General features: G+C 38.0%; 1 protein-coding gene across 1 annotated transcript in view; it reads right to left on the bottom strand.

Moving 5' to 3' along the window:
• Positions 1 to 24474, bottom strand: part of LOC143616289 (uncharacterized) — a 52708-nt gene extending 28234 nt beyond the window's left edge. The window contains exons 1-3 of the mRNA XM_077089162.1: positions 24298 to 24474; positions 24089 to 24233; positions 23877 to 23969 (exon numbers count right to left, since the gene is read on the bottom strand). Of these exons, the coding sequence (XP_076945277.1) occupies positions 23877 to 23969; positions 24089 to 24233; positions 24298 to 24474 (415 nt within the window). The remainder of the gene's footprint in view (positions 1 to 23876; positions 23970 to 24088; positions 24234 to 24297) is intronic.
• Positions 24475 to 25614: the final 1140 nt, after the last annotated feature.

Raw genomic sequence — 25614 nt, forward strand, 5'->3', positions numbered from 1 at the left:
CATTTTTTAGTAATTTTATATATGTTTTCAGGAGAGATAAAATGTAAATAAACTTTTATATTTTTTATTAACTTTAATTGTGAAGCACATGATTTAATCTTTAATTAAAAACATGTGGTTGAGAATGAGTTTCTATAGTTTTCACAACTCAAGTGAGTTTTTATTTTAACCTAACTCTATATATATATATATATATATATATATAGAGTATAGATATTTTAAAAATCCATGTGAGTTATAAAAACTCTAAAAACCCAACTACAATCTTTGATCTTTCTAATGAATTGAAGAGGTAGGTCCCAGCAGAGCCCAGTTGGACCCGCAAGACTCACCTTGAAAAGAGACGTCTGCGCAGAAACCAACTGGATCCGCAGGACCCACCATGCTCAGAGACGTGACGTCCTTACGCGCAGTACGCAAGCTGTTCCCGCAGGAAATGCCTCCCAATGGTGAAGTACTCTGCCTGTTCCCGCAGTTGCGGATACAAGCCATCAGGGAAGGCCACCCGCGCAGCAAGGCCACCCACTTAGCTCTCAATAATTCAGTTGTCACCTGAAGGAATGAGCAAAGCCGGGAGCAATCCCGCACAAAGGCGGGAGGGGGAATACTCCCGCCCAAATAAGCCAGTCCGTACGATACGGGAAGATCTTTTGTACTGTACCTGACGAGGTATGGGCAAAAGATCTGACCAAAGATACGACAGCTCATTGACAACAGTATGGCGAGCAGCATGCTCTTGTACTGTATGTCACTATTAGCCGCTGCCTACTCACCAACTCCTGTCATACCACGTGCATAGCCGGCAGTTGGTGAAAAAGGAATAGTACACAGCAGGCCTGGTCACTGTCAGCCGCTGCCTACCCACCAACTACCAGCATGGCACGTGCGTAGGCCACAGTTGGTAGAACAGGAATACTATTCAGCCGGCTACACCTTCTTGGAAACCTACCTTCGGCTATAAATACCCCAAATGGTATGATCATCTTATCATCATATACTATCTCGTATTACATATTATACCTGATATCTGCTCTAGCAATCTCTTATTATACATTTATATTCAAGAGCAATCTAGTCTGATTCTCACGCCGGAGGGTGGTCACAAGGAGGAACCCCCCCCCTTCTCAGTGACGAGCTCACGGTGTCTGTTTTGCAGGTTATCAGAAGAACCATCTTTGCCGGGTCTAACCCCTCGTGGGAAACATCTATCTAACCCCCAGGTTATCCGTAATCTGTTCGGGGTCCGGTTAGTGTTTCTTCATTGGCGCCATCCGTGCATAAAAGCTAGAACTTCATTTCTTTTCAGTTTTTTTAAACTTCTGGAAAGATGGTTAAAGAAACTCCGGTAACCACAACCCCACCTACTGGGAGGGATACCGGCGACTACACAGTTTTTACGAACACTACCCCGGTTACCCAAGCGGGGGCAAGTGCAGTAAATTTTACGAACACTGCCCCAGTTACCCAAGCTGGGGCAAGTGCAGTAAACAACCATCCCCTGGGATTCAATAATACCCAGGCGAAAAGACAACAGACGAGACTCCCCCGCCAAACACTTAAATAAGTTAAAGCGTGGGCGGAGGCACGTCAGAAGGAATTCCAAGCTGAGTTGGACGAACGCTTGCGTTCCGTCCAACAGGCTGACGAATTCGGAGAGTACTGGGACAATGATTCGGAGGAATCCGATAGTGACGCAAACCCTCGTCATAGGGCGAAAGGGAAGCGTAAGGAAACGGACTCCCAACCGAGAAGGCATTTTGAAGAAACCTTCAAACCAAAAAACACAGGTGGGAATCCACGTGACTTCTCGAAAACATTTACACCAACTGCTGCAAAGGCGGGAACGTCCAAATTTGCAAGGGATATTGCTGAAGCAATCGTCCCGAAAAGTGCCAAACAGATGTCCAACATCGGCACTTACGATGGTATATCTGATCCAGACGATCATTTGAACAGGTTCATAGCGGGGGCAACCGTCAGTAGTTGGACGGAACCTACGTGGTGTTACATGTTCCAAATGACGCTTGTTGGGGCAGCTAGAGCGTGGTTCGATCGTCTACCGGTCCACCACATCTACGATTGGGAAGACTTCCAGCAGAAGTTTAGCCAACACTTCAGCTAACAAAGAAAGTATACCGAAGAGCAATGGACAATCCTCAAATGCATTCGAGAGGAAGATGAATCTTTGCCAGACTTCATCACTCGCTTCAACTCAAAGAAGCTAAGTCTGGGTAATATCAGCGAAGATCTTGTTCGCGCTGCTTTCATCCAGGGCGCGAACGACCCAGAGCTCATCCGCACCTTAACGGGTAAAGATGGCATGCCATCCACATGGGATGCCATCATGACAGCAGCTAAACGCTTTGCGGAAACGGAGAAGCAACTGGGTAGAGATCTCCCCCAGAGCACAAACCTCTACACCCAGAAAACAAGAGAAGACAACGTCCTTACCGCCCGATTAAACAAAAAGCGGAAGCTAGGCATTTGGCAGTCAAGGGTAAACTTCGACACCTCATCCGGCTTGCAACACCGGTTAGGCGGAAGAGATAACGTACAGTCAAACCAGAACAGATGGACGCTGCTCACCAAAAGCGTCACCGAGATATTCGCCACTGAGGAGCTCCCATGGCCAAAGGCTCCAATAATCCGACATCGTCACAATGCTGATCGGAGCAAATACTGTGACTTTTACAGGACAAAAGGCCACAACACTGAAGAATGCACAGACGTAAAGGACATGGTCGAAGCATTTGTCAGAGATGGGACGCTCGCGCACCTCGTGGCGCAATGAACGCTGAGCAGGCTGATGCGTGTAGAAGCCCAGTTGGGGAAAACACGAATAAAATTACAGCTTCAATGTTGGAGACTACATACTGCGTAAACAACGAGATCCCGAACCAGGTGCATATCGGCTCGATGGCACTCCCATCCCAACAACATGGAATGGAGCTCAATTACACAGTTTGCATGTAGATCAATTCCAAATTTGTAAAGAAAAGGCCCAGAGCCACTTCTAATGGAAATGATTCTCCTTAGAACATCGACGCTGATTTTACATTTATACTTTTATGAACTTTCAACACTGATGCCGGTTTTCACCGCATACATAAGTGTGAAAGTCGTTGCGTGGGGAAGGCGGCGAAACTCGCATAAACCCAAAAAACTGCAACCTTCACGCAGGTCAGTTAAAGGTAAAGTTCAGTCATCCCACTAAATGAAAGTGCCGGTCTATCCGCATGAATCATGATAGAGGAAACTGAACACTAACCTATTAACAACCGCGCGTCGAACGGTTAATTTATTCCAACACTGATGCCGGTTTTCACCGCATACATAAGTGTGAAAGTCGTTGCGTGGGGAAGGCGGCAAAACCCGCATAAACCCAAAAAACGGCAAACCTTCACGCAAGTCAGTCATAGGTAAACTTTGGTCATCCAACTAAATGAAAGTGACCGGTCCTAACCGCACAAATCATGAGAGTAAACCGAACCTATTGACAACCGCTCGTCGAACGGTTAACTTATTCAAAATACTTTAGAAAATTTCTAACAGAAGGATGAGGAAAACCTCCACGCAGGTCAGATGTAGGTAAAGTTTAGCCATCCTACTAAGTGCAAGTGACGGTCCTACCCGCACAATCACGAAAGAGGAAGCAAAACTTCAACCTATTATCTACCACGTTCAAAGGTTAACTTATCCTAAACACTTAGAAATTTCAAAAAAGATGAGGAAAACCTCCACGCAGGTCAGATGTAGGTAAAGTTTAGCCATCCTACTAAGTGCAAGTGACGGTCCTACCCGCACAATCACGAAAGAGGAAGCAAAACTTCAACCTATTATCTACCACATTCAAAGGTTAACTTATTATAAACACTTGGAAAATTGCTAATTTAAACTAAAGTATGCAAGCCATATAACGTTTATAAAGCAAGGAATCCAGTGAAAATAGCGGTCTTACCCGCACAAAGATTTATATTTCATAATATTCATTACAAGAATGGCTGGGTAACTACCCGCCTACAAGAATATAAATCTATACAAGCTAAATCTATCCTAGCAGTGGGAAGGGATCTTCAGGATCAAGCTTCAGGGCCACTTCCACTTGGACCAGCACCATCAGTAGAACGTGACGGTTCAAGGAAAGCTTTAAGGATAGCTAACCCATCATCAGCAGCAGCAACTTCGTTCACCTTCTCCACCACCGGATGCGGGAAGGCGGCATACTGATTCACTGCTTGGTCGTAAACAGCTTCAGTATCCACATCAAATAAAGGGAAGTTGGAAGGCGGGATGACTTTCTCAACGAACCCTAGACCAAGCAGGAAGCCGGCCTTTTCCCCATCCTCATGAGAAGCGTTGAGGGCTGCGCTCATAGCATCGTCATAAGACGTATCCGCGAAGACCCGATGCACAACCTACAAGAGAATACAAGTATCAAAACCTTTTCTATTTACAAAGAAAAGCGCGAAGACATGAAGCTAAACATACCTGAGACAACGCTTCTCGAAGAAGCCATTCCTTGGCAACCAGAGCCTCCTGGAGGGCAGCTTGAGCTTCGTTACGGGCGCGTTCGGCTTCACTTTTGTTGAGGTTGGCAAGCAACACTTCTTTAGCCGCAGCCTCTTCGACGCCCTTTAGCTTCCGCTCAGTGTGGTCAAGCACCCCCCCTCTGGTCCAAGATCTCTTGGAGCTTTTTGGCGTCTTCCATCGCCAAGGCATCATGAGCCTGCTGGAGAGCCTCTAATTTGGCTTTAAGCTCCTCATTCTTCACGCGTAAAGGCTCAGCAACAGCTTCAGCCTTGGTGGCCCTTTCAGTTGCGTTCCTAGCAGTTTCCTTAGCCAGCCGAAGCTGTTCATTAACAGCCTCGGCAGCCTTGGAACGGGCCTCGAGTCGGGCCTGAACCTCAACTTCAAGGGCCTTGAACGCCTTCTCCTTCTCCGCAGCCGCGGCGGAGAGCCTCCTATTCTCCTCCCGGACAGCCCGCGCCTGAGCTACTTCTTGAATGCGAGCTGCTTTTAACTTGTCGTTTTCACGACAAAGCAGCTCGACGCGCGGCTGCATCCGGGCCAGGAGAACCCGAAGCTCATTGGTTAGCCTACCCTCCTGGTAGCTAGCCATGGCTTCCCCCAACGCACCACTGGGAGCTGCGTGACGAGCCCACTCCACGCACTCCACAGGTGTGCGAAGGGTTGTTCCTCGGCGGATGTTCCATCGCGGAACATACACTTCATTGGAATCCGACACTGCAAAAAACAAAAAGCAGTTAGAAAAAGATGATATATAAAAAAAAATATAGGCCAAAGAACCCTACGCACCTGTAGGGTCAATAACAGGCCGATAGCCGCCAAACCCATCACCTGAACCCAAGGGAAATCCGTCCAAGAGGTCAGGTAGATGGGAAGGAGGCAGAGGTTGGCGAGAAGCCCCATGCATACCTGAAGGATCGGCCGTCGTTGCCGATGACGGAGGAGGCATGGTAAAAGCCGCCGCGGTCGCCGCTGCGGAATCTGTAGCAAAAGTAACCGCCGGCTCAGTGAAAGATGCGGTAAAAATGGCACTGACAGCCGGCGGTGATGTCATCACAGCTGGAACAGTTGGCTCAATGGAATGAGCAACTGAACCAGCGGAAGCAGGCGCAGCCGCCTGGGTCGTCGCCTCAGGTAGGCTGACCAAGCCTACCGTCATGGGCGGGGGGGTACTCCTCCCCGCTCCACCCTGGAATGCGTCAATATCCACGTCTGCACAAAGAAGATAAGTATTAATGATGGAAAGTTATGCAGATAAAAATATAGTTTGTACTTACGGGTTTTCTTGAGCCTAAAAGTGCGGACAGGCGGGGATGAACCCGATGGAGCCGGCCTCTTCACGCCGGTCACCGTTGTCATCCTGGGCTCTCCGGAGGTGACAATCGTCGCAGCCTCCGGAGCAGTGGTCTTATCACCACCGGGGTTCCCCGCCACCTCCTCGCTCTCGGCCTCTGAGTCAGACCGAGGCACTGGATCGGCAGTGGAGGCCACCTTCTCCTTCCCCTTCCCGCCGGCAGCCTTCTTCTTCCGCACCAACGGAGGACCATCTGCGGATTCCTCATCAGAACATAAGATTAGAGGAATGCCAGCAGAGGTTTCAGCATTGAGGGGTCGAGGGTTGAATAACGCCTTACCTGGCCACCTGGCGCTCAGGATCTCGTGGCCTAGCGGGTAGACCTCCACGAACCGATCTGCCGTTTGTTCTAGGATGGGCAACTCGTTCTCATCTAGAGCACGAGTACCCATCCGAGCGGGACTGTCAGCCTCCCGCGGATACAGGAGCGACTGCAAGTCGTTCCCCTCTGAAATAAACAAGAAAAGCAGTTAGAAGACAAACCTATATAAACAAAGTAAACAGAGCATACCGTAAGGAACAGAGTTCAAACCGTATTCGAGGACGATCGGGATCTTTTGCGCATCCGCATCCTTCCATACCCGGCTCATCCCGTGCATCACCATCCCGGACTCCGCAAAGCGGTAAACCGGAGATTGGACTCGGGATATCTTCGAGAACCATTCCGCCTCCTGGTAGTTGGAGGCGTGAAGGCTGGGAAGTGCTTGCCCATTCTTGAACTTCATGGCAAGGGGGATGGCGCGAGCGGAGATGTAGAAAAACTCCCGCTTCCACGAACGAAGACTGCGCTCGGTTGCGCAAATCTTCAAACCCTTGATCCGGGTTATCAGCGTATACCAGCCCTGGATGCACTTCCAAGAGTAGAAGGTCATCAGGCGGTCGACAAAGGGCTCAATGCCCAGAATCCGGCACACCCACTCGAAATGGCGAATCTTCGCGATCGCCATCGGGTGCACCTCGGTCAGGTGTACACCGTGCCTCTCTAGGACACGGTACACAAACTTTGTCAACGAGAACCTAAGATTCCCATAGACAAAGAATGCAGCATATACCCCGATCTTGCCTCTGGGGGCATCATACACCGTCTGATGGGGTTCAGGAAACTCAGGCTCGAGAGACTCGAGCATGAACTTCCTGACGATGTACTGATATAAATCGACAGGCAGAGCACACTGGCACTCGCCAGCAGTACTCTTGTCATCGGCGTACACCCCAGCCTCCTGGGCTGTAGCCTCAAGATCATGAGAAGACATCTTGCAGATGAAAGAAGAAAACGATTTCAAGAGAATGCTCGACTGAAAAGGAGAGTATTCGCCGGAAATCGTTTTGAAGATGAAGAGAAGTGAAAGTGTGGATTACAAAGAACTCTCTCCCCCTTTATATACTAATCGCAATTAATGCGATGAATTTAATGCGGAAGAGAGAGAAATCGAAGGTGCAATGAAACTATGACACGTGGCAAAAAGCAAGCTGGCAACAGCTGTTTAAAGGACGCGTGCCATTAATTTCGCGGCCACGCGCCTGAAAAAGCGTCTGGAATGACCAGGTACTGTCACGTCGCCATAACTTCCTGCACGTCCTGACACAGTCAGAAGAAACTGTCGCATGACGTTTCAGCAGTTTGGACTGTTCTTATCCTTTCACCAACTCTTCGAATTTCAAAAAAATAAAAAAATTCAAAAAGATTCAAAAGTAAGCGGGAAAATACCCCTTACCTTGGCAACCAAGTAACCATAAGACAGGTGCGGGTACAGTGTTAAGGCAAAACACTTCACATACTTAGCACCTGCAGGGAATTGAAGCCAAGAATACCTCGGCAACCAAGTAACTATAAGACGGGTGCGGGTACAGTGTTAAGGCAAAACCCTTCACATACTTAGCACCCCCAGGGAATTGACGCCAGGAATACCTTGGAAGTAAAGTAACCGTAAGACGAGTGCGGGTACAGTGTCAAGGCAAAACCCTTCACATACCTAGCGCTCCGCAGGGAATTGAAACCAAGAAGGATCTTCTGGGCAATGCTTGCGGAAACGTGAATAACATCTCCGCATAGCGGGAACGTCGAGAACTACATTGTTTGAAGCTCCAGGATGGAATTGGTGGTTTTAACATAATTGATCACTATGTTCAAAACTACCAAAACCTCATGGAGAATCCACACAAGTGGGACTCAACGCTCCTGACTTGCGAGGAGGTTACAGACCTACCCGCATCATACTCAAAGATCAAGCAGGAAAGTCGGGAATTTCTGCAAGTGACAAGGACTTCCGCCGGAAGAATCCCCATGGAAAACCTTAAAACTAAACCCCTTTTCAAAACCCTTTGCTTAAGTCCAAAAGTTCACCTCACTTTATTAAACATTCATGAGAAGAACATTGTACTGTACCTGACGAGGTATGGGCAAAAGATCTGACCAAAGATACGACAGCTCATTGACAACAGTATGGCGAGCAGCATGCTCTTGTACTGTATGTCACTATTAGCCGCTGCCTACTCACCAACTCCTGTCATACCACGTGCATAGCCGGCAGTTGGTGAAAAAGGAATAGTACACAGCAGGCCTGGTCACTGTCAGCCGCTGCCTACCCACCAACTACCAGCATGGCACGTGCGTAGGCCACAGTTGGTAGAACAGGAATACTATTCAGCCGGCTACACCTTCTTGGAAACCTACCTTCGGCTATAAATACCCCAAATGGTATGATCATCTTATCATCATATACTATCTCGTATTACATATTATACCTGATATCTGCTCTAGCAATCTCTTATTATACATTTATATTCAAGAGCAATCTAGTCTGATTCTCACGCCGGAGGGTGGTCACAAGGAGGAACCCCCCCCCTTCTCAGTGACGAGCTCACGGTGTCTGTTTTGCAGGTTATCAGAAGAACCATCTTTGCCGGGTCTAACCCCTCGTGGGAAACATCTATCTAACCCCAGGTTATCCGTAATCTGTTCGGGGTCCGGTTAGTGTTTCTTCATGAATGGATCACATTTAAAGTAAGTAATTCTCACTAAGGATATAATAAAACAATAGATATAAGGACAATTAAGGGTAATATAAGCAATGACAAAGTATCTTTCTTCTCTTTCCCCTGAGCTTCTTACCCTTCCAGTATTTCAATAGTACAAATAAAGTGATAAAATGTGTTTGACAACGCCTCCAGTAAACCTTAGTTATATGTACACATGAATGTTTTTGGAGAAAGTAACCTAAGTCATTAAATTTACTATTCATAATTTCTTTTTTAAAGTTTTAACTAATGTACTTTTTCATTTATAGCTTAGATCTAAATATATAGTTCACAGAATTAATTTGTCTAGGTTTTATAAACTTAAAATTAAGAACAATTATAAAAGATAATTTAAGAATCTAAGAACTATCCATACATATTTATTAGCTATTAAACCAAAGTATAGTTAGCAGATGATTTTTATTATAATATGAGTAGGACACGCCCGCCTTTTATACAAATAAAAATCATTTTTAGATTAATTTTAAAATATATATATTATTAATCTTTATTCATTAATTCATTGATATTTTGTTATTAAATAAAATAATAAATTTCCAATCCCTTTATATAACGAGCATTCTATGCATACATAAATAGCATGTTTATAGAAAGAGATAATGACTATTAAATACACTACATGTAACTTTTTGTTATTCCAACATTTCAAGTGTACAAAATTTTGTAACTTTTTGTTGTTACATCACTTTTAGTGTATAACACGTAACTTTTTAATGTTACATCACTTTTAATACATGACATGTTGTAACTTTTTTTTGTTACATCATTTTTAATACACAACATGTAACCTTTTATTGTTACAACATTTAACTTTTTGTTGTTACATCATTTTAAATGCATGAGATGTCGTAACTTCTTTTTGTTACATCATTCTTAGGAAAAATTGTTGTTATATGCTGTAACTTTTTGTTGTTACATGTAACCTTTTGTAGTTGCATGTTGTAACTTTTTAAATTATATAAGAAATCGTAAAATATTGGTTTTGTATTAGTGGTAGCAATTGAAGTAAAGTATATTATGCCTCGTATGTAACAACTTATATTACCTTTTAAAAATATGTATACATATAAAAGTAAAAATTGTTACAACATTATTAAAGTTACTTTGTGTTGGATAAGTATTTGTAGACATGAGAAAATTAAAAAATGTTGCATATTTTAAAAATATAACAATATGCTTGTATATAAACTTGTTTAAAATTTTGTTACATAATTTTAAAATATTTTACAAATTAAAGTTACTTTTACATATTTTAAATATCTAAAGTTGTTTACATATTTTAAAAAAATACTTTTACAAATATAAAAATATGCTTATATGTAAACTTGTTAAAAAATTGTTACATATTTTTAAAAATATTTTTACAAGTTAAAGATATTTTTACTTATATAAAAATACGTAACTTATTTAAAAAATATATAAACATATTTAAAATTTTGTTACATCGATATTAGAACTAAAAAATGTGAACATATATTTAATTATTAATGTGAAATAATGACAAAAGGTAACAGCAATTATTTTTGAAAACTAATCAATTTGTGAAAGTGATACTTTTGAGAAATATGTCAAAAAATTATATTTTAATAATTAATACTAAACCATGAAAATTAGGAAAAAAAGAAGAAAAAATAAACAACTAATGCTAAACTGAATCAACTAATATACTAAATTAGTTCACAAAATAAATACAATAAATGATTAAATTTCATACAAGGTCATATATTATATAAACACTAATTTATTGCATATCATATTTTAAAACTTGGACTTATACTAGGATATATTGAGGAATACTTTATTTGTTGACAAACCCAATAGTTAAACACACAAATTTGAAATGTTATATGTGAAGATAAGAAAGGATGATTGATGCGAGCAAACTGATATGCTTTTTGTGTCATAATCTAGTAAGAAAAATACCTTAACGCCCTTATTGCATAAACTAGCAAAAGATGAAAAAAGGAGATGTGGCATGTTAACGACCATGTATTGGGTTTTTATAGTTTCTTTATCTCAATAGAGTTTTCAATCTCTCTCTCTCTCTCTCTCTCTCTCTCTCTCTCTATATATATATATAATATATATATATATATAACACAAATTCATACCAAAGAAGAGAGAATTTCGGTTTTGATCCATGTGGTTTCTTAAAATTATCAATTTTGATTCAATAGTTTATTTAGAGCTTTTATGATACTATAGTTTCAATTAACTATTAGTTTTAGTCTAACCCATTAACGTCCTTCACCAACCGTTAGTTAATAAAATTTTGGTTCAATAGTTTATTTAAAGCTTTTATGGTATAATAGTTTTAATTAACTATCAATTTTAGTCTAACCAATTAACTAACAGTTGGTGGATTACGTAATAACTTGGACTAAAACTGATAGTTAATAAAAACTATTATATCATAAAAGTTTAAAATAAACTATTAAATCAAAATTAATAATTTTAATAAAGCATTAAAATCAAAGTTTTTTTTTTAAATAAAGAAATGTGAAAACCATATACACACTTTTGTCCACCTTCCATTCTCTCTATTACTTTATGAGATTAATAACGCTTCATTTAATACTAGTTATTTGTTTTGTTATCACGCTAATTTATCCTTTTTTTTTGAATTTTATATACTCGATCAAGTTCATTCGAAAAGCAAACCCAACTATAAGAGCTTTGAATGATATATACTTTATTTTTAGAAAGACAACTTTATTGTTTGTAAGATCATCGCACTTTTCAATTTAGAGAGCCTTGTTGTCTTATTTTGGCCTGACTATTTAACCGGGTCCACGTCTGCTTTAGAGTTTGCGTTAGGTGTTTCCTAAGAAAACTATACTGCTGGCTGTCATTTGACAGTCGATGTGCCACCACAAGAGCAGAATTATCTGGCGTAATTCAAGGTGGGATTAAAACCCAGGTGGGCTCGGGATTCGAACTGACAAACTGCAAGGTTTGGCTCAAATCTTTCATTGCCAATATTCACTTAAAATGTCACAAGTAAAAATCGAACTTAAGTCTCCATTAAAAAACCAAGCCTCCTACCGCTATATCACAAATATGAGATTTTGAATATGACTTACAATGATTCTTAAATATGGGTTTTTGTTACCTATCACAACATACAACTTATTTAAACCCATTAAAAGTTAAAATATTTTATATTTTTTACACTTAAATCTGTTACAGATTAACAATTACATAAACTGTTTTTTTTAAATGATCAATAAATCCAACAAATGGCTATTGACTAAGTTGATCACATATGAATACACTCGTCTTTTGATCAGGAGAAAACCCTCACATGAAGCCAACAATCATGAATATTCGCTTGAAGACCCCACAGTGTGCTAAGTAAACTTGTTTAGTTCAAGAATTTAACTATTGAACGTCATCTGCTTGTTTAGTATTTCACCATCATCATCTGTTGTCGATGAAACTAAAATTTTAATCTATTACTTTTAAATTTGGCCCTTAAAATCAGTTATATTTCTTTTATTTTAAAATAAGTAAATACATAATTTGTTATTTTTTTGCACATGCTTAAAAGAGAAGACAAAGAGTCCCCGACAAAAACTGGTCACGGACAAATCAGTGCAAAATAAAAGCATCCGCGTGAGGCTAACTTTACATTGTCTAAGTTTTTTTTGAACGACTAATTTGGATAACTCACGGACCCTTAGAGTATTATCGTACCACCAGTGATACCACGCGATCATATCCATCACCATAGGGATGGCAAAAATCCCCGAATCCGACGGGGAAACCCGAAAACCGGCTTATTTCGGGTCGGGTCGGGTTTTGTTTTTTCGGTTTCGGGTCGGGTTTCGGAGATTGTTTCGGGGATTGTTTCGGGTTCGGGTTCGGGTTTGGGTTCAGGTACCCCCGCCCCGACCCGCCCCGATATAATATATATAAATATAAATATAAATAATATATATATATATATATTAAAAACCTACATCCAGTTTCAATTTCATATCTGCATATTGCCCCGCCGCCCCCGATTGTGTGATTCACACTTCTCTCCGGCCGACGCGGCCGTGAATCCACTTCTCTCCGGCCGACGTGGCACGACGACTTTGGATGATTTGGTTTGATTTGGTATTTAGATTTGGTCGCAAGTTTGTAGTTTGTGTATTTGGCATGATTTTTCGGCCATGTAGACTTGGTTTTATTTCCTTTGTAACACATTGTTTCAGCTTTCATGTGTGTGATGCAGAAGTTTATTTCGATAAATGTTCAGTTATGTGATGAACCAATTTCGGGTCGGGTCGGATCGGTTTCGGGTTTTCGGGTTCGGGGACGGGGCGGGTCGGGGGGGTACAAAAAACCAAACGGGGAATCCCCGAATTAAACCCGACGGGTAATGGGGCGGGTACGGGGATGGTTTTTGGTTTCGGGTTCGGGTTCGGGTTAAGCAAAACCCGCCCCAAACCCGCCCCGTTGCCATTCCTAATCACCAATTCAGGAGGAAACTCAATATTTGAGAAAAACCCCTCTTGTGAGATTCGAACCAGGACCTTATAATCACTAAGTCTTATACCACCACCAAGATACCATTGGACTAGAAGTTCTTTTGTTTTACATTGTGTAAGTAACTTTTAAAACCATAACACTTAATTAAAAAAATGATATAAAATTTTTTTTTGTGTTTATTATGTTTTAAATAAATAGTTTTCTATTTAAATATATTAATTTGTTTTATTTGCGCATTGATACATTTATTTTTTGGTTTAGATTCAGTGTCGTAACTTGATACTAACCGATTTTTTGTCGATTCACCGCCATATGTTTTATTTTTTTGGCGTTGACTAATTTAATTTTTGGTTTTGTTCTAGTGCCGACCTGTAGTTTGTTGGTGGAACCGTGCGGTACGGCTTTGCGTTTCCTTTTTTAGGTTTATTGTTGTTATCATTGTGAACCTATACTGAGTTACCGACTGACTTTGTGACACAACGTGACGAATTTTGAAACCTAATTGTTTTTACGGACTCTAGTTACACATAAATGTTGTGTATTTAAAATGGCTTAGGGTATTCATACACCAAAGAGGTTATTCAAACATCAGGAGGGCCTATACGAGTCGTATAATACGGACCTATACGACTCGTATAGGTGTAGTGTTAAGTCATTTTCGGTCAGGAGTGTCAGTTTTCATTTATTTGTACCGTATAGCCCCTATACGAGCAGTATCGTATAGGTCTATATGGCTCGTATAAGGTCTATATGAGTCGTATCGTATAGGTCTATATGGCTCGTATAGGGTCTATATGAGTCGTATAGTTTTTTTTTTAGATTTTTCTAAAATTACAAAACGTTAAAAATAACATCCGAATTGTTTACAAAATAGAAACACGTAATTTAAAAGTAAATTATAAATCATAAATCTTACAAAGCAACACAGAAATCTTACAATTTGTCAAACAACTTTCTTAAGGAAATCATAAATCATCACACGAATCTATCATGTTTTAGGCTTCTATCCCAATGTTACAATAAGCCAAACATTTTGGTATTATCTTACAAAACAACACATAAATCTTATATGATTGGAGCAAGAAAAACTGATACCTGGCATGTATGGGTCGTATACCATCTATACGGCTCGTATAGACCATAAAATAATTATAAATATCTAGTCAAAGTACATCTGACATGCTGTCTATATAAGTCGTATAGACCCTATGCGGCTCGTATAGGTCTATACAGCTCGTATAGGGTCTATACGGCTGTTATAGAATCTATACGAACAAGAATATCTATACGACTCGTATAGGGTCTATACGGCTCGTATAGACTGCAAAAAGCTGCCACATTATCAACTCCGTACGCATGTTAATATACGAGCCGTATAGTCTTATTCACACACCATAGGATGGTATTTGTATATAACAACCTTTTAAAATATATTCTACTGTGATACCTAAATTCAGTGGATGACTAGAAACAGGCGTATGGGATGGCTTATCCTTTCATGCCTTTTGTATTCTTCATAATATCTGTGGAATTATGGGCTTTACGGTGTGTGTGTATAAACAAATTCTACTTATTATTTAAATTATATAAAAAGTCGTATAGGTACAAAATTTTCAAATCCTCATAAACAATCGTATTAAATCTTGTTTTATATATTTATTTTCTTATATAAACTGTGAAATTCTTGTTCTTAACATTTACTATTAGAAAGCATTATATATAAAGTTTATATCTTAGGTAAAATCTATGTAGTTTTTGTTTGGGCCTGAATGGTTTTATTCAGATGCTCAAGTCTGAATCGCTCATATACATGGGTGTTTGATTCATTAACTTAAACCTCTTAATGGTTCGGGTACATGTGAACCGTTCAGCTTCAGAATATTACTGAACCATTCAGTAATCAGTAGACAAGATACACACTCTATTCACCTTTATCACTCATCTTTATCATCGTTCTTCATCTCTGAACTGCCGACCATCACCACCGCCGACCCAGTACACCATACCTGTATTTCTATTCCGTTCTCAATCGATTCAATAATCTATTAATTAAATCAACTATGGTGGTTTGCCCAGCGGTTTAATTTTGTTTTTGTCAAGTTCACCGATTACTCCTTTACCCCACCTGAATGCAGGGGTTGCCTTCGAACTTACAGCCATATTAATCCAATTTCGTTACTAAATTGCTTCAATTTTGATTAATTAAAGTTTTTATTTTCATACTGTAAACTTTATAATACCTTTTGTAATTAAGACTACATAACCACTATGTAGTTAGGAAACTTATTATTTCCTTCCTGTTAACTCAAAGGCCCATCATATTGATTTTCTTTTTGTTACTATCAATTTCTCATAAAAATAGCTGAAATTTGGAATTTTATAATTACTTTGCGAAAGACTAAGTATTTATTGAAAGAAATGGTTATTCTTAAATAAGTTCGAGCCTAAAAGTAAGCTTTTTAGTTAAACAAGCCAATGCCGGACTTAAACGCGCCCAACCCCAAAAATAAGCTTATTTAATCAGGGGTGTTCGGTTTTCGGGTGTTGTTTAATTAGGTTTTGGGTTGCATCTAGTCGGGTTCAGTATTTTTTTTTTGTTGTTTAATCGAGTTTCGGGTTGCTTCAGGTCAGGTTCTGGTAAGTAAAGTGTTTCTTACTTAGGTCTTGGGTGGCTTCGGGTTGGGTTCAACATGCGAGTTCGGATCTGATTCAAATGGGCCATATTAAAAAAACAACAGGAAAATGGGTCGAATAAGTCCAAGATATACTAAATGGTTTTATTAAAAGATTTTGCTTATTATTGAAAAATAAAAGATCTTATCCGTTAAACACCTTTGACTTTTTTGTAAACTTTTACCACCAAAAAGTCAAGTATGACTAAAAAGGTCCATTCCACCTGTTTGGCTAAAAAGTTTTATTTGGCGCTGTAGGGGTATGGTACTAAACCCGGTTTTACGACCCTAAATTTATTATGTTTGACTTATTTTATTATATGGACTACTACAATGTTATTGGGCTGAGGGGGTTTTGTGGAGGTAACCCTAACTGGGCTAGGCCCATTAGGGTACCATGATGGTGGCCATGAGGCTCCCTATATAAGGAGGTCTCCACCTCCTTATTAGGGGTTGGTCATTCTCAATAAGAGCCACCACCATATTTTTGTGTCTGTGAACAAGAGATCCTGGAGATTTCTTAGCGGTCACCTCCACACCCCCAAAAAGTCATTGCAGATCCCAACCAGCCGGAGAAGAAGATCAAGACGTGGTTCGTTCATCTCGAAATCCGTGGAAACATCGTCATGGATCAGGTCAGATTCATCTCGTGCTTCGACTGGGGGGGGGGGGGGGGGGGCTTGTAGGGGTATGGTACTAAACCCGGTTTTACGACCCTAAATTTATTATGTTTGGCTTATTTTATTATATGGACTAATACAATGTTATTGGGCTGAGGGGGTTTTGTGGAGGTAACCCTAACTGGGCTAGGCCCATTAGGGTACCATGATGGTGGCCATGAGGCTCCCTATATAAGGAGGTCTCCACCTCCTTATTAGGGGTTGGTCATTCTCAATAAGAGCCACCACCATATTTTTGTGTCTGTGAACAAGAGATCCTGGAGATTTCTTAGCGGTCACCTCCACACCCCCAAAAAGTCATTGCAGATCCCAACCAGCCGGAGAAGAAGATCAAGACGTCGTTCGTTCATCTCGAAATCCGTGGAAACATCGTCATGGATCATGTCAGATTCATCTCGTGCTTCGACAGGCGCATTTGTCTAAAAAGTTTTAATCGAGCCGGTTGGCTTAAACGTTTTATTTGGCCTGTTTGACTAGAACCAACGAGGAAAATTGGTAATTTAGGGTCACGTTATTGGTATTTGGAAACTAAAAGTATCGAAACCAAACTGAAATGAAACCAAAAAATGAAACCGAACCGATATGGAATCGAAAAAACTGAAACCAAAACTGAACCGGCTTAAAGTAACTTAAAACTTTTTTTTGTCATGTTTTGAGATTTGACCCATATTCCTTTTAGTCAATTTCACATACTGAACTAATTGTTAGAATTGCTAATATGTTGTGCATGTGGACTGCAACTGGTATTGTGTGCAATTCCCCTGGTGTCCTAACTATTTTTTCATTATAGCAATAGGAATTGGTAGATGATATGTCAGTACAAACTGCAACTGATAATTAAGCAACATAAACAAGTAGGGTTATGCTTCACAATCTGTTGTGGCATTACGTTGTCGGGTTATGATGCGTTGGAAGTTGCTAACAAGATTAGAAGTATCTAAAGCTTTATTGCTTCAGTCAAAACTTGTATTTAGATTTTCGACATTACTGTTCAGCTGTCTCGAGTAGATTTAAAGTTTTCTTATGTTTGATCAAAAGTTGTTAGTGGATGATATTTTTAATTTATATATTTATATTGAAAGTACATCTGTTGTAAGTTGTAACTTGAAGAGACATTTTTCCATATTTGTGATATAATTACCACATCTAAAATATGTTGTTAAGAGTTGTGACTAAACAAATATATTTCATTCAGCACAATATAGTTCAGAGGAGTAAAATAATTATTCTATACATTCATTGAGATGTCTAGCTAAACAACACTTACTGGTTCAGTACTTACGGGCTCAGAGCCTCATAATCATTCACACATTTTACTGGTTCAGCACTTAATGACTCGACATTTGTCAAACATCCCTAAAGGTATAAATGCACATTTATGCTGCGTATAACTATTTTCATGTATTAAGAAAAATAGGTTATCAGAGACTACGAGCATTCCCAACAGCCCCCCCCCCCTAAATTTGTGTGAGCGAGTTTTGCAAATTATAGGATAGCGTTAAGAGTGGTTGTGAGTAGATGAGATAGAAAAGTTAGTGATTTTTTATAAATCTGGGGGAACATTGTTTGCCCAAATTTATTTTTTAATATTTGTTGGATTGATTGTGAGTAGGAGAGAAAGAAAACTGTAATGATAAATGTATAAAAAGTATTATTTAATTGAACAAAAAAGAGAAATATAAGAATTTTAGTGTAATTATAAAATTAGGGACAGGGGACCTCTCGGGAATGCTCTAAGAATATTCTCAACCCATACCTAATAAAATCTGTGAGGGGATTTCACAAACTATAGGGTGGGATAGTAAGTTGTAAAAGAGAGAAAATGTAGTGATTTTTTTTTAAATTTAGAGAAATTTTTATTACACCCATTTATTTTTTAATATTTGTAGAAAGTGGTTGTGAGTGAAGTAAAGAGAAAAGACAATAATAAAGATATAAAAAAATATTATTTAATTGAACATGAGAGAAATATTATAATTTTTATTGTAATTATAAAGATAAGGGATAAACTCTGAATGATCTAAAAGTTAAATTTTATCTTGTTTGAGAAAATAAAAATACGAGAAAATTACAATTTTTGTCCCTTTGAATTACCTAAATTGTGGAATGGGTTCTTTTCAAAAAGAATGAAAATGCCCTCATATGCAGGGCACATGATACAACTTAACTGAAAAACTTAACATCTGTTGGTGTATAAGACTAAAATCAAGACAAGTATGTAAAATGAAGGATAGAGAGTGAAAGTAATTTTTAAAAAAGATTCATTTCATAATTTAGTTAATTAAAAAACAAAAATTGTATTTTTCTCTAAAACTACACATCTATACTATTATTATATAATAGAGATAAGAAAGAGAAGTTGAAAATTAAGAACTTCACATGATAAGATACACATTGAACAAGTTATTAAAGTACATGAGGATAATCTGATTGAACAAAACCCTCAAAGCTGAATACAGCTGGCATACCAAATAAGAAGGGCTCGCCTCTTTATTTCTTCCCTTCTGAACCATGGGTACTCTAATGAGGTAGAATGGCACACAATGAACTCTCAAATCTCCAAATTCAAATTTCAATTCACTACTATAAAGTCACTCCTTTAACACTTATATCAATGTTCTGAATTTTTAGAATGAGACCTCGGGTAATTGCTTTTTTGTTTTCATTTTTAGTTATTATGATATGCTGCTTTTCAATTTAGATTTATGTTTTTCATGATGTAGGCTGCTGTTTCTACATATCAATCTTCTATTTTTCCCCGTCCATGTTCCATTACTGTCCTTTTCAAACTATTTCTTCAACTAATCATTCAATTGTTCAAATTCCGTTTTATTGTTATCAACTTCTAACTGAATTGGTGTATTGTTAAGGTAAATACTAGAGGGCGCTGAGTATAGAGTTATGTTGATGAGGAACTTTGATAGCTCTTCAATGAACATATCAAAGAGGTTGGATTCAGGTGAACACAATTTTTATTTTTTTATCTTTTGTTTCTTATAATTTCTTTGTATAATTTGGCTTTTTTAAGTGAACCAAGTTGTCGCTTTATAGTGAAGAATGTTGTTTTTTAAACTGTATTATTGTTGTTAATTATGTTTGGTTAATCATACAATATTCAAAATGTTTGTGCATGTTTTCTCCCCCTAATAAGGAGTAAGTAAAATAGGGGGAGGGATGAAACTTACCTTGAATGCGCGCTAATTAAGTAAAGCCGACAGCTACGCAAACAGGCTCGTATGCGTATCCTAAAATATACAAGTGTTGTAAGTAAATATACGATGATTCCTAGAACCCTAGTATCCAAACAATCCCATTGTTTAATCGCGTCTAACAAAATTTTGACTTTTTGTTGATTTTGACCAAAGTTTGACTTTTTTTGACCTTTGACCAAAAGGTTCAATTTTTGTTGACCTTTGACCAAAAGGTCCAACCTTGTTGATAGTTGACCATAAAGGTTGACCGTAATGTCGTTTTTTAACATGATCAAACCATCAATCTTTCAACTTTTAGTTATAGTTTCACCGATTTGTCATTATCTGGATACTAGATCTCCATATTTCAAATTCTGATATGAACAAATCATAAAATACAACTACTTACTTGCTTATGTGAAATGAAATCAATTAATAAAAACAAAACTTCCAAGTACAATTCTTCTAGGATGAGCTACTTAATCTAACTCAACAAGATATGCTTGTATGATGATTTAATTAAGAAAAACAAGAATTTTGTGTGTGTGTGCTTGATCACGACCAAGAGAGGGGGAAAAGAAAGGGAAAATGACATCCAAGAGTTTTATAACCTATTATTATCATTACTCACATCATAATTTGCCATAACTTGTCTTTCATAAATTATGTGATATTAATTATTTTTCATTATCCTTAAAAATTTATGATAGCTTTATATTAATATAGATATAGATATAGATATAGATATGCGACATGTACATATTTTCTTATATATTTTCTCCATATATATAACATAAGTATATAATGCACATAACATGTAGCATATGTAATATGCAACACTTGTATAATATGTAGCGTGAATAAAAAAGTTTATATTTTTAACATATAACACTTATATATTTAAATCTATTTCACTTTTTTTACTTGTGATTAATTATCCTTGTTAGACCACCAATGTATGCGGATTGACTCATGTGCTACGTCACACCCCATTTAGCAAATCGCGGAAGCGTAAAACGGAAATGTAACAGACATTTCTGATATCAACCACATTGTTTATAAAGAACAATACAAACTATTTTACATTGATCTAAATTCGTTTATAACTAGTTGATACACACTAAATCCAGCCCGTTAAACGGCTTTACTTCTTACTAGCACACTTGCATCAATTTACCCAGCATTGATCGCAAGTTAAACACGTAGCACATTGACTTTTTAGTCCAACTCCGGTATACCTAAAAAACATGTTAAAACAGGTTAACTACAAATACTTGGTGAGTTTTCACAAGTGTCAATAATTCAATTGTGCGTATAACAATTGTAGTTTGTAAATACGCAAGTATGTATGTATGTAAGTTCACACGTACGTTTGTGTGTATGTTTATGATGTAATTATGCTAAGCTACAGTGAAGCCTTGACTGTTCGTGTTGTGAGCCTCTATTTCCCATGCTCAATCAACCACTGTGGCCACCCTTCCGTCCATAACATGCCCCGAGTAGCTATGTCTAACACTACAATACGTGTTTGTATAATTATGGTCATGTGCAAACGGCATCAAAGTCTCAGCAAACCGTGCTGGCTCCGTTTAGGTTTGTCAAACCAATAGTACTATTCACAGGCCAACGGCTCGAAGTTAATCACTGTGTTAGTGGGGACTTTTGTGTGTTAGCACTTAGATAATTCCCGTCATCAAACAATTTCGAGTATATAGATATGTATCAACATGTTTTTCACCCCAAAAATTCGTAAAACAGATTAAAAGTGGGGTTATGATACTCACAGTTTCGTAGATGTTCAGTACTGTATCGGTTCGTGTTTCGTCTAACTCGCTCTTATTTAGTCCATATAGTCAATATTATAATTATATTAAAATTTTAATATTATTATAATCTTCATACTAAACTGGGTTGTATATCTAGTCTGGGTATAGTTGTGACACCCAGAAAGTGTCAATAGGCTTAGATTGTGATGTTGTTCAATGTCTAATACTTAAAATCGATCGAACTTGGCTCAGTTTCCCCGTTTTACCAGCTGGGTCAAGTTGTTCGTTTACGCGTTTAGAAAACAGGTATGGGGATGTAAGCTGGGTAAACGTGTTGGTTGATAAAATGATTAAGTTATAAAGAAAGATCACAAATTAGGGGTCTGGATTCGCTACGGGGCTCGTTTCCGTTTATTCAGTTTGGTCTGGAGAAAAATACGCACAATTCACCCAAATTGTCCGGATTTCTCACAAAAAGTTCGTTTTTACTTAATTAGTTCATAAATATGGTTTTTATTACTCTTGATGTTCTGATATTCCAACAGGTTCGTTAATCACGAACTCGTCGGTTTTTATCAGAATTGAATTTTTTTATTTTTCAAATTAGCATAATTAATTATCCGTTAGTCATTAAATTATGAAAATTTAGCCACTTATCAATTAAAATATGTAGATTTTTATAAAAATATTTCTGAAATTATTTATTGATCTATTAATTTATAAAAATTCATTTTATGTGCTATATTTAGCCCGAAAATTGTCCATTTATACCAAACGATTTCCGAAAAATCCAACAAAATTCTCGAGTGATCAAAATACTCCCCAAAACAACCTGTAAAATTTCAAGAAACTAACAACCTTACCAAATACCCTTTTCGAGCCAAAAATGACTATGAAATCTTGAATAAATGTGAATCCACAAAACATATTTAGGATTTTTCAAATGACCCCAAATTTCATATGTGATCATATTAAACCAAATATGAGTTCCCCACAAAATTTCATAATTTTCTAAGTATTTTAAGTATTTTTCCTAATTAAACATCCCAATTCGATAATAAATTATCCAAATATTATCGGATGGTTGAAAAATTACCAAATTTGGACAGGGACTCATTCCTATGGTGCCTTATGTTCCTGCAAATTTTCATAGGCTAACAGTAATCACATCATAATTGAATCCTAAACAGCCTCTAAACGAGCAATTCGGGATTACCTTTGCGGGTTTTCGTTCGTTTCCGCTCTCTTATTCAAATTTTCAGGTTCTTGTGCTCCTAAGTAATGTAATACAAGTACTATATCACAAAACCAAGCATGTATCATCAAGTTATCTTCCTTGAAACTTAGGGTTTCGGCTAGGGCTTTAAACCGAACTTTTGAACTGTAAAAATGCGATTTTAACCCCTTAATCCGTGTTTATGGCCAAAAAACTTGTCAAACCAGGTTTGTAACCATGTGTATGATCAAAATATGTTGTTGGACAGTTTTTAGGGTTTTTTCATGGTTAAAAGTGATTTTTGGTAACCAAACTATGTTTATATATGCTTAAACATGATTAAACAAGTATAAAATTGATTAAAAATTGATTATTTACCTATGCTTCTTGGCTGGAACTTTCAAGAGCAAGTTGGTAGCAGCTCCAAGGAAGTTTGCTTGATATTTTAAGAACGGTTTAGAAGTCTTGAATTGTTAAAATATATAAAGATGAGTTATTTCAATCTTGGCGGCCGTAAACTATATAGGCCCTATTGGGCCTCATTTTGGCCCAATGACCCCGATTTGCGTGCCAGAGCGTGAAATTCCGAGCCTATATTTATTTTGGATTCGGTTTTTGGCACGAAAAATATATCGGGTACGACAAATAACGCGAAAACGAGTGTTTTTTCGGCCATTTTTGTGTAAATTTGTAAAAATATACCATTTGTTTGTAAAAATAGAAAATATTTTCACGGATCGCTTAAAACATTTCAGATAAATGTATTGTAAGTCTTTTTCCGCTTAACGGATGATACAATGCTTGTTTTGTAACTATGTTTCGCGTTTAAATTCATAGGATTTATGAATTTCATTAAATCCTCATCCAAAATTGCTTTCTTTTCAGATGAAATAGGTGAAACATATTTTACATTAGAAAGATTTTTCTTAGTTGATGAGTGAACCGGATTTACTTTCCTTGAAGTCATGTGATTCACACATAATATGATTCTCACGTGGAATGTTTTCATTTTTGTGAATCACATCTGTTTCAATAACATCTTGAACTAGCACATAATGATCAGTTCAATAAACACCACATTGCTATGAAGTTGAGATTTTGGAGTTGTATTAGAATTAGCAACTTTTAATGGTTCACTGATGTTAGATTTCTCCTTATTAATACTCTCATTCGTAGTCACAGGTGGATCAATAGTCAAAGGACTATCAATGTCGAATTTCTTTAAGTTTCCTATATCTGGAATGGATGTATAATCAATGTGAAATGGAAGAGGAATCTCAACATATCCTAAACCGGCCTTTCCATTTTTCTGATGAGTATTATTAACCTCAATGATCTCATTTAAACAGAAAAGATGAGTTTCTAAATTTTGCCTTTTTTAACTCCATCCCCTCATTTTCAAGTTTAGTGATCTTAGTTCTTAATTTCAGTATTTCTTGAAACTGGCCAACAATGATTGTTAATTTAACTGATATCTCAGCTTTTAAGTTACGATTTCTAACCAACAGTGCCTCGATCTTATCATATGATTTTTGTTCAAGATCAACCATTTGTCAGTAGTTATCACAAATGATAGTGAGTTCACGAACAACTTGATCATTGTGGTGTCGAAGTGATTCAAGTTTAAACTTGTAATCACCACAATGAGAACATTTTAATTAATTAAACACAGATGAAATATTCTCAGTCTGAACCGAAACAGATTTAGAAGAGTTAGAACGAACCTCTTCTATCTTAGCCATGCAAGCAAAGTTGCCTTGTTGGTCATCACATGAATCATCGGATTCTGTCTCTGATTCCTCACTCTCATCCATTAATTTATCAACCTTTGTTTCTTCAAGCTTCTCAACTTGGTAAATCACAGCCAAGTTAGCTTTATTTCCTTCTAAAGAAACATTACCAAGTAGCATTTGAGACCAATCAAAGCCCTCTTGTGCTATCATTTCCTGTGACCCCCCTAATTTTGCAAAATCGGCACTTTTAGGTTTCCCCTTGGACTCAGAGTTGTTATCATACTTCTTGTTGGTGTTGAAGTTCCTATCTTGTGTTCTTGGTCCAGAAGAGTATTCCTTTCTCGGCTTGTCACGTTCTTTGGAAAAATGGCCAGATTCCCGGCAATTATAACACTTGACTTTGAGTTTGTCAAATCCGATTATCTTGCTCATGGCAGGCAAATCTTTCCCAGTCCTTTGCATAAACTTCTTTATCTTTCAGACTATCATTGCCATATTACATTTGAGATCCATAAGCTCAAGATCATCAGGATCAACTTGATCATAGTCTTCATCGGTCATGTCGTGGTTGGCTACTTGACCACCCACCAATTGTTTATATGACGTCATAAATGTAGCCATGAAAGAAAAATGTTTTCCGGCTTATTTCATGTTTACATTCAGTGGTGGTGATACATTAGGTGCTTGACCAGAGTTAAAACCACCTGAACTTGGAAATACATAAGGCTCAGAATCAGCTTCATGAGGAACCTCAGGAGTTTCTTGAGAATAAAAAGCAGTGACCGAAATAGATGCACTCATATTCACTGGGCATGATCCACCATACAAGGCTGGATTCTGGTTACCTTTTGAAGAACTTTGACACTTTAGCTCAAACTCTCTTTGCTCCAACTTCTGCACAAAATCCATTATAGACTGGTCTTCATTTCTGAAATACTCGTTTTCTGTGAGAACCAT

The sequence above is a fragment of the Bidens hawaiensis genome, unplaced genomic scaffold, assembly GCF_021521415.1.
Source record: "Bidens hawaiensis isolate Kalapana, Puna unplaced genomic scaffold, B.hawaiensis_p1.1 tig00046649_1, whole genome shotgun sequence".
NCBI classification, from domain to species: Eukaryota; Viridiplantae; Streptophyta; class Magnoliopsida; order Asterales; family Asteraceae; genus Bidens; species Bidens hawaiensis.